At 35.8% G+C, this 18,317-nt stretch overlaps 1 protein-coding gene across 1 annotated transcript in view; it reads left to right on the top strand.

The window, feature by feature from the left end:
- SLC2A13 (solute carrier family 2 member 13) overlaps nucleotides 1-18,317 on the top strand; it is a 149,737-nt gene that overhangs the window by 63,439 nt on the left and 67,981 nt on the right. Inside the window, exon 4 of the mRNA XM_042018311.1 lies at nucleotides 4,112-4,220. Coding sequence (XP_041874245.1) covers nucleotides 4,112-4,220 — 109 coding nt within the window. The remainder of the gene's footprint in view (nucleotides 1-4,111; nucleotides 4,221-18,317) is intronic.

Raw genomic sequence — 18,317 nt, 5'->3', positions numbered from 1 at the left:
CTAACCATAGTTTCCTGGCTGTGAAATTTGTCCAGTTATTCTGCTAATAATTTGAGAGATGGGGAATCACAAATTTTCCAAGCACCAGATGTCTGCCTTCATTTGCTGTGGGATTTTTAGGTTGGCTTTATGTCTATCCTACAAAATTTTCATTTCCCTGGAAGGAAATGCAGTTTATTTTTGGAAGGAGGTATTAAGACTTCATTAATACCCATTTTTCTGCTTTTTAGCTTCCATTATATACTCCTTTTAGAGCTAGGGGTTTTGTTATGTTGCCTTTGAAAATTAGCTCATTTTTTAGTTGGTTGTGGATCATACCCAAGCTCCTATGATTGCCATACAATCCCTTTTGCTCATACAGATGAAAATCAAAATGCCTTATCAGGTGATTAATAATTTCTGAGCCTAACTTGTGGGTTATGCCTAGTAACAAGGATAACTGCTAAAATATAGGAAGCTGGCATTAAAAGTTTCAGATAACCAGTCATAAAATGTAATGTTTGGAGAACTGTTTCACTTTCAGAAGTAATGTTTTTACAAGAACAGCTTCTCCTCCCCTGTTTAGCACAGTGTAACCTAATAAGTTTTTTTTTGGATGTGAAGCCAAACTTCCAAATTCTATTTTTGCTTTTTGCTTATAAGGGTGAATGTCTATTTTGGTAGACAGTTTAGATTAAGCTACAAAATATCTACTTGGATCACAGCAATCCACTTTGTGTATCACCACTTCAAGTAATGTCACCTTCAGCAGTATCCTTGTTTTTCCATTGCTCTTTATCTTGTGTTGTCATTTTGCATAGAGCAAGCTCCAGCTGTCCTTTACCGTAGCATGTTTTGAACCCTTGTAAACATTGTGTTAAAGAAATTTACTTCAGTTAAAGTAATTATCAGAAACAACAGCACAAAAAGTCCAACCAGATCTATTCTCATTAAATTCATCAAGACATTAGGAGGTCTCATAGTTCTGACTTAATTTTTTTTCATCGATTAGAAGAAGGAAAACAAACATATTGGTGTTTTTTCAAGTTCAAATGAAGTGATTCTGATGCAGGAATATGTCTAAATCTCTTAGATAAGAAGAAAACAACAAAAATTAAGGCAGAAGTATCACTAAAAAAAATTGTCATTTTGGCGATAAATACCTTTTTTGTCCTTTGTAAAAATTGCAAAATACTTTTTTTTCTGTGATGTATGTTTAAATTATGTTTCCCTCTAGTTCTATGAGCAATTAAGTTGTTCCATTTTTTAAAGGTGTAATGGTTTTATTGTTCATCTATTGTCATAACTAACAGCATATTTAAGGGTTATCAGAAACTACTGAAGTACCATTTTATTTTTCAGATTTATTTTCAGAAGAAAAATGTATTTAATTCTGAAAACTTGTTTTGGTTTTCATTTTTTACTTTAAACTCATTTTCTGTTCTTAAAATCCATATTTTGGCTAGAGTTGTTTATTTTTAAGAACATGTTAACGTATTAACTCAACAATATGGATTGAAGGATTGCTGATAAGAAAATGCAAATATAGTATAGCTAGTTTCAGAGCTAGATAGTTTTAATAAAAAGTTTCACACTCATTTCCTGTTTTAAAACCAGTCAGCTCACAGTCAAAGTCCTTTGGGCTTTTTAGTTGAGTTCATAAGCTCCTTTAATATAGAGATTAGCAGTTTCTTTATTTCTTTCATTCTGTTTATTGGTTTGTAAACCTGAAGGCTGTGAATTTTATGAAAGAAAATCCTTTAATTTTGTGTATGCCTATTGATATGTGGTGGTTGCCATGGTGCATATTTGGAGTGAAACTTTTTAAACACTGACTTGAATGAGTATGATAATTTTTAGCATAATTTTTCTGATACAATTAATCAGAAATCTGAAAAACTCCAAGTACTTACTGAATTTAGCTCACTGAATGTTCTAAAGGTCTAAAGTGTAAATTTCTGACATAAAGGTCTAAATTTCACTATGTAGTTTTAAAATTTCTGCATGGCTGCGCTTCAGATGCACAAACTGATTTGTGTGATGGAGTTTTGTTGAGACGTCGCGACTCCTTCTGAGTTGCAAACCATTGTCTGAGAACAGCTGCTTTAATTTCTCACTATTCATTTAGTGCCTTATTCCCAATTGTTTTGTACAATGCCATATTGTGAATAAAGTTTTATAAACTTCTATCAAATAGCTGAGTGGATCAGGAATTATTAAAAACCTTGCATCAGTTCCTTAGGACATTTCTGCCTCCTTTCCTAACAGTCCCTGCTGTAGAGTTCCAGCTTATTCAATGAGCAGGATCATTGATAGTGGACTTCAAGATGTAGGTTGTCTAAAATGTCCCTTGAAGATACAGAGATTTTGAACTCAGTTAAGGACCTTATACAAAATTTATGAAGAATAGAAGATCTCTCATAGCTGTTCAGCAGCCTGGCTTTACAGCAGATGCTGCAGAATCAGTTGCCAGATAAGGTTTTTAAGTCCAAAGCCTCCATGCTCAGGTGTGGCGCAGAGTCTGAGAACCTTAGGGCTGTTGTTTGAGAGTTAAACTTTGTGGGTACATTTATTAGTAAAACTTTTTTATTTGTGAAATTTGAACTCTGGACTCCTCCTAGCTAGCAGCAAGTGCTGGCTTTGTTGTTTTTCCACTGACTTTGAGTATGGAACCCTTGTCAGCCCAATGATGGCATGTGTCTTGCCTGAGACTATCTTACGAGATCTATAGATTGACTTTTTCTGTCACTTGATTTTCGTTGGAGACTTTTCGAGGTAATGATGTAGCTAAGTGGCAGGACATGTGGGACTGTGTACTGTCGGAATGTTAGAGTTACTTGGAAACCAGCTAGAAAATTTGTCAGGCTGTATTCTGCTATTAGTATTAAAGAAATGAAGTTAAATGATGATACAATTGAGATATGAATTAGAAATACCGTAATTTTAAATGAAAATAGGTTTTTCTTAGGCAGGTCTGATTATCTTTCAATGAAGAGAATGTTATGTAAACCCCCTTTTTGAGTCCAACTCTTGAAACTCTTCATAGCTTGCCAGCTTTCTGAAGCTGAAATTCTGCATGTGAATTGCTTTTCTAACAGACTCATATAGGCTTTTTTACTGAATCAGTACTTAAAATATTTTCTCTATGTTCAGGAAAGACTTTGAAAATACAGAAGTGTAGACCCTCTTTACCTCTCTCTTTTTCTTTTTCCTTTGATGGCAACTGTTTTGGCTTATTCGTATTGTGATTAGATGTTCTGAGTGAATATACTAGATGTGACAATATGTATAAAGCACAGAATTTTTCACCAGAGTATACTGGTGAAGAAGAGCTAAAAGCACTACTCTGGGCAGAGACAAGTTCAAGTAAATACTGGAGTTATGGATTTTGAATTTTTGCCTATTATCCCATAGCTTTCTGTATTCCTTTTTTTTTTTAAGAGGATACTTTGAAAGTCTTAGAGAATAAAACTTTCTCTGTTAGCCAGAAATTTTCGTGTGTTTTTTTTCTTCATTGATAAACTGTGTTCTGCATCTTAAATGCAGCCTCATGCCATTGCTACCAAAGGTATGGAATAAATGTAATTAATTTCTGCTCCCTCTGCTGGTCTTAGAGCTGTGCAGAGTAGATCTATCCTGTACCTTCAAAGTACCCGCACTTGCAACTGATTTGTGGAAATCAGGTCTTTTGGAGACTAAGGAGAAAACTTTATCTCCAATATCCAGATCTGAGCAGTGAGTAGTAGCATTTCTGAAATAACCTCCCAATAACAATGGAAGCTTTTAGAAAGGAAACAACAGTGATATTTTGTGGTAGCTTTTGAGTACATTCAGTTGCAGCTGATATGCAATCTGTTAGTATGATATAAGGAGAGCTGTATGTTTGACACCAGTAGTAGATACTGTAGAAAAATGGTTTCATTTTTTTGCTTGGGCTTCCTGAAAATCCTCTTTGTAGTACAGTGCAGAAAAGCAGAACTGAAATGACCAAATTGTTCCAAAATGATTGAAATTATCCAAGTTTGTTTGAAACTAAGGTGCAAAGTCTGCTATGCCTGGCAACATTGTCTTGATAGCGATCACTTAAGAACTATTATGTATTCTTTTGTTGTTGTCTTGTTTTTTTTTTAAGCTGGACCTGTGATCTGCAGAATGCTAACATACCCTCCAACTCGAAGAGCCTTAATTGTGGGTTGTGGTCTGCAAATGTTTCAACAACTGTCAGGGATTAACACCGTCATGTATGTATTTCCCAATTGCTTCTTTTTATAAACTGTTAGAAAAAAATCAATTAGACCATTAGCAGTTATAGATGGTCTTCTGGACAAAGTCTGAAGGGTGAAAAATTGAGTTTGAGAGCTGGAATGCTGGTTTGAAATCCAGATGTTGACACATTTGGCATCACAGAAAATTGATACAAGAAGATGTTAGTATAGGGGTAAACATTTATATAGACATGAGAATGCAAACTGTATTCTGCGAGATGCATTATTGTGTTAGGGTTTATGGTCAAAGCTGTGTATGTCTGGACAAGAAAGCACATTTATGGTTTGAATTTGTGTGCAAATAGATCACAATAAGATGAGGGTTAGACTAACCATGTTAATGAGGTGGAACATTACTGTGAAGTGCTAAAGGATGCTGAGGAAGAAACATTTCCTGCTTTCACATGGTTTTGTTATGTGTATGAAGACTCAGTAAATGTGGAAGTGAAGAATGATGTATTGGGTTTTCTGACAAGCTGTCAGCTCACAACAGGAATAGCTCTTGACAAATGTGCAATGTGCAGAACCTTGTTTAAGATGAAATTATTGTTGGGCTGCCCTACAGGACTAATCATAATGAATATGGTTGCCGTATTGTTTTAAGAGCAAATATAAAATATGTTGTCATAACATTTTACAGAGAAAACTATGCCTAAGGGAGCATGCTTTTTAGGAAATTGTTAAAAGGAGCAGCTAAAAAGATAAGGCTTTTAGTGGTATCAAGAGCTACCATATTAAATGTTAGAGTAAACACTACCATCTGTCATACTGGAAGAAAAAGTCCCCCAGACTCAGTATTACTAAACTGCAGAGGAGGGAAATCTGCAACAGGTAAACAAAGACTTCATAAAGTAGAAATTGTAACCCAGTGTGGGAAACACTTGGACACAAAACCGGTAAGTTATGTATGAAAGCCAGAAGACAGGCCCAGAAAGAGCTTTGATAAATTCTTCAGACACATCAGAAACAACAGACCCAGTAGCCTCCAGGCCCAGTAGGGATCAAGATGCTGGGAGTACACTAGCAGGAGATAAGTGTTTAGCACCAAATCTCACAAAGACTCTTTTTGCATTTGTGTTAATTATAGAGGGTATATGAAGCTTTTTGCACTAGAGCTTACTTAACATGTCTCAGGTGGTCTGCTTGATGCTCAAGTATTATGGGAAGAACTTTGCTGATTAAAATGAAAAAATACCAAATTAATCAGCGTACACTCAACAGGTCTGGAGTAAATTGCATACATAATTACTGAATTTGGAAATGTAGCATAATTTACATGAAGCTACAGCCCAGAAAGTTCTGTTTCTGTCTTTATAAAAATTAATTAAAACTTCATAGAATCAAATAAGATGTGTGTTTATAAATATGAAAAATGAACACGTACATGTAGAATATAAAATAACAAAGAAGAGCCAACATGATGGTTGTATACAGATGGTAGCTAGCTTGGATGTGAGTTCATGGTCATGTTAGAGCTGTAAATCCCACATGAACTAACTATCCTAAGCAACCATGACAGCTGCAGCCAAAGTTTCTGGAAGAATCATACAGTCACAAAAGTAAGTGAGAAGTCCTGTCAGGTATATAACTATTTAAGATAGGAAAATAAAAGGATGAGAATAGAAGATCAGTTATCACAAACCAAGAATAGACTCCTACAAGGATCTATATGAAGATCTTTGCCGCTTTAATAAATCTGTGAAAGCGGCTAAGTAACAAAATAACAGCTTGTATTCATACAGCATTCACAATATAAAGATCCCCCAAATCTGTGAACATGAAGAGTTGTGGGAAGATAATGCAGGATAACAAATCAGTGGAATGGCAAGTGCATTAACTATACAGTGTTATTCAATAATGCCTGCAGGAGGGAACTGGGTAACTAACATGCATGACAGTCTAAATTGTTACTACTCAAAAAAGAGTGCTTCCAGTTGCACTGTCGTTCTGTACAAACATCATGACGACATCCATGGCCAATCTGGAATAGTACAAACAGTTGCAGATGTCCATTCATTTAATAAGAACAAACCAGGTTATGTGTGGGGAAAGAGATACCTCTGTTTGAACAGGATGATTAGAACTCTGCAGCTTGGAAAAGAAATGAGGTCAGAAGAAATCCAAGAGGTATATAAAGCTACTAATGTTATGGAGAGGATGGGGAGGGCATGATTATTCATCATTTCTTCTAACACGTTTTTGATGACTCCTAGCTCTTACCCAGCAGTAGGTTTAAAATAAGCATTTTTTCATGCAACACATAATTACGTATTGGAGCTCATTGCCACAGGATGTTACAGATGCCAAATGTAGAAATATGTTTAGAAGTTAATTAGGGAAACTTACATAATAAACATTATTAAAATGTTATGAAATGTGGTGTGCATGCAATCTCTGGCCAAGGACAGTCATTCTCACAATTTGGTTCTTACTACTTTAGGATGCTTATTAGGTTAGGATGAAAAATTAACAGTTCACATGGCTTATGACACTGGTAGGTTGACTTCGTTTATTTTAAACTTACTATGTTTTAAAATCTCAAACTCCTTTGTATGTAGGAGGTTTTACAAATAGTTTGGAATTGACCTAATTTGCTTGTGGATGTGTAGGAGGACAGAATTACAACTATAAAACACAGTTGAATCTTAGCTTTAAAATAATAAAATGCCTATAATAAACACATGAAGGCACTGCTGTTAAAGGACTGGATTGTAAACCATTTGCAAGATCCAGTCTCTTTTAATATTCCAGTATAACTAAATTTTTAGTGATCAGGTATGCAAGACAAACATTCTCCTGTGAAAGGACATTTTTCAAATGCAAGTAAGCAGCTGTCTGTTGATGGTTTGCTTATATAGAAGTTGGTGATTGCTTATTAATGTTGTAATCAGATGGTACCTTAAGGAGCTGTCAGATTGTATTTACTCTCTAAGCACTAGTTTTCTCTTCATAATGTTCAGTTGTGTCATTCTGGGATTGCTGTTCTCTTGCGGCAGGCAAGCAGGCATTGGTTATGGTTGGAGGGTCTAGTATTGCGTGGACTTCCCTTCAGTGGTTTCTCAAAAACAGTCATGAAGAGTATTTTGACACTGGATGTTCACTGCACCTTTGGTGCTACTGTAAATCCTTGTTTATTGGCCCTTTCTAGGCCATAGAAGAAGAGGCCGATGACTCCAACTTGCAGTTGCCTGGCTTTCCGTGGCAGAGAATTTCGCCTCTGGTTGCCCTCTGACCAGTTAACTCAACGTGGCAACATCTATGATGGGCCCTGACTTGCCATAATCTTATGTCTTGAGGTTTTCCACTCTTTCTGCTATAAAATAATTCTTAAAATCTTGTGGTTTACTGTAAGAAAGTGAGGCCATCGGAGTACATTTTTGTGTGTCTGAAAAGCTCATTTAAACCCCCATAACCAAATCGCAAAGGGACATGAAAATATAAAGAACAACACAATAGTGGAATGATTTAATACTTCTGCAATTTGTGTATGCTTTACTGAGTAACTTGCCAATTTTAGAAAAGAAAAGCTTGAATCAAAATTATGGGTATTAGAAGAATTTTGCAGGGGTCTAAAAACAGTCACTGAGTGTACCCAGTAGAAGAAGAGATGCTAAAAAGCAAAAAAATACCTGCAAGAAACACATGGAGATGGCAGTAAAAATCTAGAGCTTCCATGCTTAATAATTCAGTAATCTGGTATAAATTTTCTGGTTAAAAACTGGATATCAGTGGTGAAGAAGCCAATGAGAGCAATGAAGTTCATGTGTAGTTGGAGATGGGGAAAGGAAAACCAGAAGAATTGTGAGAATTGTTGAGGGCTGTGCTCAGCCCTTCTCATTATGCAATAAACTGGTCTGGTTTTTGCACAGAGAAAGTTTCACATCATATTTGAATCAGCCATGTATGTGTATAACATCCAGCTGTGAGGAACCAGAAACTCATCACGAACAGGATGTTACTGAATTGGTGAGAACAGTATGTGGAGCAACCTCTGCATTGAGGAGGTGGATCTAAAAGAGAAGCAAAACGTAAAAATAGGCTAAGGAGATTGTGACTGTCACAGGAACAAATTCTAGCATGATAAATTTAGTCAGCAAAGGAGTAAAGCTCAGTGACCTATTGCTTTGATTCCTTCTTTTCCCCTAAGAACAAGGGTTTGATGGAGAGCATCGCTGCTGTTTGATGGAGTGCCTGACACAGATCAAATGTTTCCTTTTTGTCCTGGCTTTTGCCAGATTAACTGACCTGTTAAAGATAAAGTCATACAATTTTAGACAAGCATCTCTCACACTGGTGTGAGCAGGTCTGAAATGGTTTAACTTCTCAGTTTCTTATCATTCTAGAGTTTTCTCATCTCGAAAACAGAAGCTCACTGTTTCAAGCTTGGAGCCCAAATCTGGCTGACAGGAGACTGAGAAAGGCCTTGTGAAGGAAGTTATATTCCAGGGGAGCAGTTACTACAAATTAGCTTTTTAATAGTAATATATCCCAGAATTTGGTTTAAACAGTGGTGTTAAGATATTTTCAAGCCCAAAGTGGCCCATAGTTAAAACTTGGGGGAAGAGGACCATTTTGAGATAAAACTTGAAATTAATTTTTCCTATCAGTTTCTTAGGGGAAAAAAAAAAGTTTAAAAAAGGAAGATGTTCCATTTTTGGGGGGTTGGGTGGAAGAGGAGGGGACTTGAAGGATTTGAACTATTTCACATTGTATAGTGAAAACCATCAATGGATGTTTTATGTCTATGCTCATGTTCCTGCAGAACAGGACTTCTGAAAACATTTCCAGTAATGTGCAGCCTCGTGGCAGTAAAAAGACCTCCAAAACATGGGGAAGGAAGGATTTGGAAAAAATCCCAAGTTATCTTGAATACTAGGCAGTAATTTAGCCTTAATTGGAGGGAGTTCAGTATTGTCTTGTCAGAATTGCACATAGGTGGTATGACCTGCGCTGGAGATTCTGCTGCTCTTTGAGAGGTTTGTTGTCTGTTCTCAAGGACTGCCTGTGCCCTCAAGACTATAAATCTGAGATAAGACTGAAGAGACAGCTGTATCATCTTGATTATTCTTACTCTCACAAAACTTTAAGTGGACTTGATGAAAGCCAAACAAAATACTTCGTTCTGCAGTTGAAACACTAAGTTTGATGTGGTGCTGATATTGTAATTTGCCATTATCTTTTCACATTGTGTTAAAAAATCTTTCTGCAACAGGAAAGTGGTATAATGTGTCAACAGGGAGAGCATATGGCCTTCAGCATTTTTGATAAGTTATTTGCAGGTGTATATGATCTGTTATTACTATTTAATAAAATAGTTTTTTATTTCTGAGATATCTTTGCATCTCCTAAAAATTAAGTGAATCCACATATAAAATGTATTGGGGTTTGGATTTTTCCTCAGATGCTTTTGAGCTCTAACAGTCTTGCTTTTTTAATTTATGCAAGCAAATAAAAGAACCAAAAAAAGGGTGATAAAAAGAAGCATATTTTTTCAGCTGGCAAGAAATAGGGAGGGCAATAAAATACTATATGGAGAAGGAAAAAAGCTCAGAATAATGAGAGAGAAAAAAGAAGCTGGATAAAAGAAGAAAAATACAAAAGAGGACAAGAGGAGGTTATGTAACAAGTAGAACTTGAAGGTTTGAAGATAGGTTAAGAATATTAGAACAATTAGTGAAAAAATATTGCATTGAATGTAAATGAGAGAATGAAAGAAAATAGGAGTGGGACTAAGAAGAAGCCAGGATACTTCTGGAGTTTAATAGAGGCTAGAGAGGAGTTTAATGGAAGCAAAGCACATTTCTTGGCAAGTTTAATCTCCAGGTCTGTTGTGCAGCAATTGCAGAGCTGAAACCCCACCTCAGCTGTAGCCTCAGAACCAAGCTCTTGGTACTTCTGCTTAACATGGGTGTGCAGCTGAATCCCCAGAGGGCTGGTGAAAGGCAAGACTCAGAAACTTGTCTTTAAATTCCAGTTCTTTAACTTCTTTGAAATGAAATATTGAATAGGGAACATAGGGCAATATCTGACATATCTGACTGCCGATAAACTTTTCATTTTTTGAAGATCATTGAATAAGTACCTACTTCTGTGAATTACAGCTCAAGTAGTAGCAACGTTCTCTACTCTTTCAGCATCAGCAGCCATATAGAGATCTATAATTAATGGCTGAATGTGTTTACAGGTTATGACAGATTTATAATGAATAAGCTGGTCATTGAAATGAGATTTTCCTAGAGCATTGGTTGTTGATTTGGATATTGGAAAATAGTTGTTGAGATCTGTAAACAGAAGTTCCACTGGCAAAAAGTAATGGTGATTCACATTTTTCTTGTGATTTGTATTCAAGCATTGACTTTTAATGTTGTATAGGTTTCTATTGTGTTTTCTGGCTGTGCATTTTAAAACAAAATCTGGAAAGTAGCATACTGTATTTAAAAAAACCAACCAAACAAAAACCCCCCAACAAACAAAACAAAACCCCAAGCTGACACAATGCTAAATGTCATCCAAGTTGCCCAGCAGTTGCTGAAGGAGAATATTTTTTATTGTACTCTTGATTTAAATTCAAATTGGGCACAGTAACTCCCAAGCAGACTGCCATGTGGCATTTATTTTTGGATGGCCAGTAACTTGTTGCCTCAGTTTTTCTTGAGTATTCTCAGACCCAGCTGGGCTTTAAGTCTGACTGAAGGTGGGACTGTTACATTAATATTCTTTCCAGATACAAACTTTGTAGTATTGTCAGGATAATTGAGAAGATTTGGTAATTGACAAGTCTGATTTCTCTGATGACTCCATAACATTAAGGTTGCTGCCTGGTTAGGTTTTTCATCTTTCAGTATTTTCTTGTGGGTAAACTGTCCAGTTTATATCTTACTTTTAATTTTTACATTTTCCTCTTAGGCTTTAGGAGATGTTTAATAAAACAAAACTAACCTCTGTGTTGCCATGTCCATTTGCTTTTCAGATAATAATCCATTAGAGATTTTTTATTAGGTTTTCATAAAATCTTTCAATAACTTTTTTTTTGAGAAGTGACCCCTTATTTTACCATTTTAGCCTTCCTTCGTATTGCAAGATATTTTAGGTAGTACTGTGTGCAAACTCATCATGTAAAACACTTCAGTGGCATATAGGTGCTTTTTATATAGACTGCAGATATTTTTGGAAGAACAACTAAACAGAACCAAACAAAACAGTTTGACTAGTCTAGTCAAACACAGTAGGTGAGCCAAGTCTCCTGTTACACCGTCTCTGTTGTATGTGCTATACAGAAATAATGTGATTAACTTGTAACAGCTCTTGAGAGGAATAAATTGTAGTTAATAAGCAAAATCCTTTCATATTAATCACTGTAAAACATTCTGAATGAGAATTTATGGAAACTGCCTGTATCAGTTTCATAGTACTTGAAAAGGAAAATTAAACCCCCTAACTCAGTTTTTTGAAAATTTTGTGTGTTCAGCAACCACTTTTCCATAGGCAGTGTTCTGTTATCACAGCTGAACTTGTTTCTTTTAAAGAGTGCATTGAAAATAAAATATATTAAAAAAACCCCAACTTCAAACATCTGGTGGTCACCAAGTTGTACATATTGGATACAGGTTTATTGTGTAGAAACCAGCTTATACAGTATTTTTTCCAAGGCCTGGAACATAGATGATGATGATTAAATTTTAATTATTTTTCCCCCAGTAAAATGGTAAATCTGAACTGAACAATTAGGTTTGTTTGTGAAAATCTGTCCATTAATTTGAAAAATTATCACACAATCTGTAGAGAGAAGCAGTGGCTTTGGAACTGTGGCCAAGGCCAAACTCAGATTTGGAGGTGAAAGTGTGGCTTGAAGTACAGAGCCTTAGGCTGGGTGGAAGCAGTTCTTGTTGAGATGGTGGTTGGGTAGTTAACAAAACATGTGAAACTCTTTCATCACATGCTCTCAGCAAGAACCCTGGGCAGTATTTACAGCAGCTGTTAATTTGCAGTGCCAATCCTTTCCCTTCACTCTGCGTTTGCCTTCACCTCCCAGTCAGTGCAGGTCAGGGCGGAGCCTGGCCACAGTTTCTCTGGTCCCTGCCCTGATGATGTTCATTCTTAGTCGTTAGTAAATACTGATGTGGGAGGGGAGTACCACCTAGTAAGGGGAGTGTGTCTTAGTAAATCTGCTAGGAGGTGGCTGAAACATAAATCTGTTGATGACAGGATGCTAGCTTTATCCATGAATTAAAACCAAACAAGCCAACACAAGATCAGTTGGTTAAGGAACACTGCAGCAGGTCTGAGAAAAAAGAAATAGCTCTTTGTTCCATAGGCAGGATGCAGGTGCAGGTAGTAGTGACTTGGTATTCAGAGTCGTGGAGAGGAGTGGGGAGAGAAAATAGCTGGGTCATATTGCTGGGCATCTGATATGGCTCTACGCCTGTGCAAGAACTAGGAGGAGTAGTTAGGCCTTAGCCTTCATTTTGGTTTTGTACTTAGCCAACGAAATGCAAGACTGAGTGACTGAGATGGATGTAGGCCCCAGAAAGCAGTTCAGTGAACTTGAACATTTTTAAGGCTAAAGTTTATGTATTGTTTACTGTGTTTTAAGGATAACTCACATGTTTTAGAATTTTTGTTAAAAAATTCAAGTGTTTTTCTTAAATATTGTTGTGTGTGCTTATTGGGTGGCCTACAAAACCCTGAACAGCTTAGGGGTTTAATGATTTAGCTCCAAAGGCTGTAATTTATCAGTTGAAATAATTGTGAGAGGGTAGTTAGGATACAGGTAAGAAACTATATCTGTATTTAAAACAAATCACCTATGTGTCAGCATCACTAGTACTAAATCCACACTATGACAAATTTCCATTTAAAAATAAAATAAGAAAACAAAGCTGTTTTCTCCTGTTGTGCTGACCTGATAGTGTAAAAGTTAATTTATCAGAGACAGTTTAAAAGTATAGATTTGTAGTTCATCATAAACCAAAGAAATTAAAACTTGAAATTTGGGTTATTTAGCCAATGCCATACATCAATCTTCAAGATTACCTCTCAGGCTGAAGCTTCTCCCTGCTAATGCCGTTTCTCTGTGCATTTTGTGTTCTTATTCCTTTTGAAATAGAAAAGGAAAATCACAGCTTTATGCCACTTAAAAGCAAAAAAACGATGCAAAACAAAGCAGTGAATCACGATGGAGTAGTTAACTAGATTAAAGCTATAAAATATACATCCTATTTAGGCTGCTTGCCTTGTTGATCAAACTAACCAGAGTTTTTGGAAGCTGGTTTTTACAGGTACATCCTTGTCCTACCTGTTGGAGATCAAAGGATAGGTAATTCAGATATAAGAGTTTTAAAGGCTTGAGTATTGGAAGATCAAGGAAGTATTTCAAGATGCTCTATAATGGGACTAATGGGATGAAATAAAGTAAAATCTAAAATTATTATTGGAACATAGTTCAGTGCTTAGAGGTACTAGATTGAGTGTCACAAGGGAAGTAGGAAACAATCATAGTTTCTAATTGCTTGAACTGTTACAACAATAGAGAAAGTATTAGAAATAACATGGTTGAGGGTTTTGGTGTTGAAATTAGTAGATATACAATAGCAGTAAGTTTAAAAGTGAAGACTAATTTCCTTTAAATTAAACTTTTATATCCCACGTCTTCTGATAATTCTCATAATCTGTCCATTTATTGTTAAAAAAGTAGAAAACTAAACACAGCTCCCACCTAAAACCTAGGAAAACTTAAAAAATCCTAGACTGCCAAACCCATTAAATTATATTGAGGTGGATGTTTATTTTCATTATATTTTTCATCAGGTTAAAAAATAAACAATGACAAAACCTGAAATTGCAGAGGAGGCAGGTTCGGGATGCTGATGTGAGGTATTGTAATGGGCTCCTAACTATAGGCTGTCATTCTATTTTGAAGCACTGGATTTTTTTTCATTTCATAAATATTTTAAGTATTAGTGTTTTCCTTATTTGTCAGGTGCTAAACATCTGCTTAGTTGTGGGAGTTTTGTGTTGTTTGGGTTTTTTTTTTATTTGTTGGGTTTTTTCCCCCAAATCTGGACCTTTAAATTAATAAGTTGAAGAATGACCACATGAAATATTTTTCTTATTTACTGTCTTTTTTGAGGTCTATCTTGGGTTATTGGTTAGAAGAATATATACTAAAGAATGGACTAGCATGAATAAAAGTAAACCTCATGGTGTGACAGCTGCAAATGATTTGCCACAGTCTGGACCCATCTGCTGATGGTTTGGTTAATTACTTTTAAAATGTTGCAGATGTATTAAAAAGGATTCTTCTGTGTATTAACTGATAGTAAAATTTAAAAAAACCCCAAAACCCAAAAACCTAAGTTAAAGGCCTTTAATAAATTGGCATTTTTCAGTGTAATGCTTTCACAGAAATAAACTCCCTATAAGTTTTGTGTTGACTGTTAATAATACAAAGGTTTGTAATATCTTGATTTGGAAATCAATGTTTATTTTTATAACATGTTCAAAAACACATAGTGATAGAGCTGTATAGGAGTTAACACACCAAATTACGTTATTAGAAATCCTGCTATCTATCTTCTCATTTGGAACATGTTTTATTTTTAATGTAGCCTGATCAGCAGGGACGATGTGCACCAGTGCACAACTTTACCCCCAGTTTTTCATGAATGAAATCTTCAGTGGAAAACCAGTCAGAAGGTTGGACATTTGTATTAAAACATTGAAAATCAACTCACAGACTTGCTGATTGTACTCTTTGTTTTGTTTTGTTTTGTTTTACCTTACTGTGGTTTTCTTAATGGTAAGTGATAAAATCTGTTCCTATAGTTCTTCAGGCTGTGAAAGCATATTTAAAGAAGGACTGCCACTTGGAGGTAACTCAAAACCAAAGTTTTTATTGTTAAAAGTTAAATAAAAGTATTTATTTAAAGAAGAAATATATTCGAACCAGTATTTTCTAATGTTTCTCTTGATGTTATTGAAGTGTTTGTGTATTTAATAGAATTTTTTCCACATTTTTCTGCTTTTGATTTTTATTCTCTCTTTTGCCTGTAGTGAAGTCATACCACTGTTTGATTTCTATCTGTTGCCTTGGTAATAACTTTCAGGTCACCAATCCAGTGTTAATTTCACTGCAGGGCCATGCAGGAAGAATTGTGTGAAAATGGCTTTGCCTTACATGTAGTACATACACAGTGTAGCTGTTAAGTTGGATAAATGCATCTCATTCAGTTTGTTCATATGTAAAGCCAAGTAATGAAATTAAGTCAGAGCAGTGATGCTGTTTTTAAATCATTCATGAATGATCGCTGGAGGAAGTTCCCTAAATAGCACTACTGGCTTGTTTGTTTTATGTGTTATTTGCCTAAACAGCTCCTGGATCACAGTTTGGTCTCAACAGTTTCACTTCTGTTAAACATTTCTAATAATCTTGTAAAAATTCCTTTTTTATGCAACTGTTAATGTTTAATATGCATCATTCTGTTGAACTGTACATTTTTGTTGTCTCTAGCATTTATTTTGAGACCTAGCAGGAAATCAGATACCAATCAATGACCATTTTTTTTTTCTATAAAGCACAATAGAATAGTAAGGGGAGGGCTTTGTGTAGTGGGTTTGCTCCCTTTGGAAAACCTAGAGGGCACATACTATTCAGATATTGGACTGTATTTGTAGCAATAAGGAAGTGTCTTCTTCCTAGGTGAAAGACAAGGAATACAGAAATGTGAAACAATTCAAAGCTCACAATGTAATCAATCTTGAGAAGACACAAAATTAAAGTGTAAAAGGTCACCTGGTTAGGTGCTGCCTGATAAAACAACATGAACAACCTTAGTGAAATACATTACTGATGCCATTCAAACGCAGAGTGAGAGATATGATGCCCTTTAGATCTGTTTATTCACCTTTACTTTAAGGGCGTAGGAACTGGTTCTGTAAATTGGATTCTTTGGAGTCTGTCAATAAGAGTTAAGCTGCCGCAGGCTAGTCAATATGCCTTGTGCCACAGAGTTGGAGACACCAAAAAAAAAAAGTTGAAAGGTTATGTGCATTGCAAAGATTTGGTATAAATGAAAATAGTCCAGAAATGAACCATAAATAAAACATGGCGGCATCTAAAAGCTAATCCAGACCTTGTTATTGTGAGCAGTCTGCAAAACAAAGATATTGCTGTGGTGAAAATAGGCCATGCAGAAGGTGTGATATGAAGCACAGTCACCAAATCAAAAGAAAATAAGAAATCACTGATGAAACTCTTAATTCCTCAGTGTGGTGAGAAGGAGTAATATCTGTAAGGCCAGTGAGGAGGAGAGTCCAGGGAGGGAGGGGGATATCAGGATGGGGGAACTAAACAACACTTGGATTCTCATCTTTTGGAGGAGCTGGTTCTTTCCTGGAGTGTCTTCCAGAAATCAGGTGGTGTCAGAGCTGGAGGGGTACGAGTTGATTCTAAGCCTCTGCAGGTGAGAGGGGTCTCCCTTATGACTGCTTAAAATGTTAGGGGATTTTTTTCTCCAGAGTTGTAACAAGTCTATGAGAGGTAATAATACTTCAGAGAATGATTTTGAAACATTTTCATGAAAGAGTAAAATCCTCTTGTGATATTTTATTACTTTTTAATAGTAACTTGTGTACTGCACTCGCCCAAAGCATGTTTTACAGACATCTTGAAAAAGAAAAAGGATGTGAGACTGGATTATTATCAGCAAAATTTCATATGTTTCACAAGGGAGAAGTGGAACAGGGATATACTGGACTGCTGATTAAAATTTCTGCTTGCTGGAGGCCCCTTTCTCACTTAGACTTGAATCTTTTGGTCAGTTATGAATGGAAGAGGCTTTTCTTTTAGAAGAAACAGGGAGAGCCCTATTAGAAGCCAGGGGAGGAAAAAAAAGCACAGCAAAAACAAGCAGTTAAGACAATTTGGGCTTTCTTCATCTACTCCTTCGTCTTACTTCCTCAGTTATATAATTTCTCTTGTATGTTTATAGACTGGGGAAGGAGAAGAGAAAATGAGCAGTTAAACTTTAATGTTTTCAACTTCAGGTTCTTTAAAGAATAGATTTAAATGAAAGTACTGAAATTGGTTCTTGAAAACAAAAGTGGACAAAAGCTAAAGCCTTCTGTTACTAAAGGAATACTTATTGCCCCTGCATATTGGTGAGAGAGGGAAGCAGGTGAAAGTACTGGGGAAAGTCCTGAAGGACTTTGGTGCTGTAAGGAACATGTTGGCATGAAAGGAATCAGAGAAGATCTCGCTAAAACTTGGATCAATTTGGCTGTTTTTAAACAAAGTTTTGAATGTAACCTTTTAAAACCTCCTTCTTTGAGCCCTTAATGAAAGTAAGAACTGAAACTGTGTAACCACAATGCAATACATGATAGATGAATTTGGTCCAGATGAGATACAAACTAAAAGAAATCTTAGCACTGCACTGAGCCAGCGGGTCTGTCCCATTTGCACGTGAATGAGGGAAGAAAGGGGAGTTTATCAGAATGAGAAGTGTAAATTATGCTTGTTAGTGATGGCATATTCCAGGAATTTTAGGTTTTTCAACCATCTTAATATTTGAGAACCAAGTTTAAATTTTGTTTCAGATTGTCACACATGCCTATAATGTCACTAATTTACAGTGGAAATAAAAGACAAGATACAGCTCATATTTTTTTCTGGTGCATGTAGGAATGGAGAGTGACTTATTAGTGAAATAGAACAGCTCTCAAGGGAAAAACCTACTCATTCCAAGTAATCTTTCTTCCTTTTCTATTTCATATAATAGTAGAGAAATAATAATTGTGTTTCACATTTGTGGTTTGAATATTGTCAAATATATTACAGTAGTCCTCTCTATCTTACATGCTTTATTAGAGTTTTGAGTAAGTAAAATTAGTCAGGCTTAGCTCATTGTATTTTTCAGGGCATATAGTCCTATTTTAAATATTTATATCTTACTGGAAAGCCCAAATTTTTGATTTTTGTCACATTGTGGTAAACTAACTCAAGCACTGCCATATTCTGAGCAGAGACAGAATCAGGATGTATCATAGTTAAAGAAAAAAACCAAACCACCCTCC

Source organism: Corvus kubaryi, unplaced genomic scaffold, assembly GCF_017639235.1.
Source record: "Corvus kubaryi isolate FWS band 111438036 unplaced genomic scaffold, C.kubaryi_AGA036_p1.0 137, whole genome shotgun sequence".
In the NCBI taxonomy this organism is placed as follows: domain Eukaryota; kingdom Metazoa; phylum Chordata; class Aves; order Passeriformes; family Corvidae; genus Corvus; species Corvus kubaryi.
Note: the sequence above shows the minus strand (reverse complement) of the source record. Positions and strands in the feature narration are given on the sequence as shown.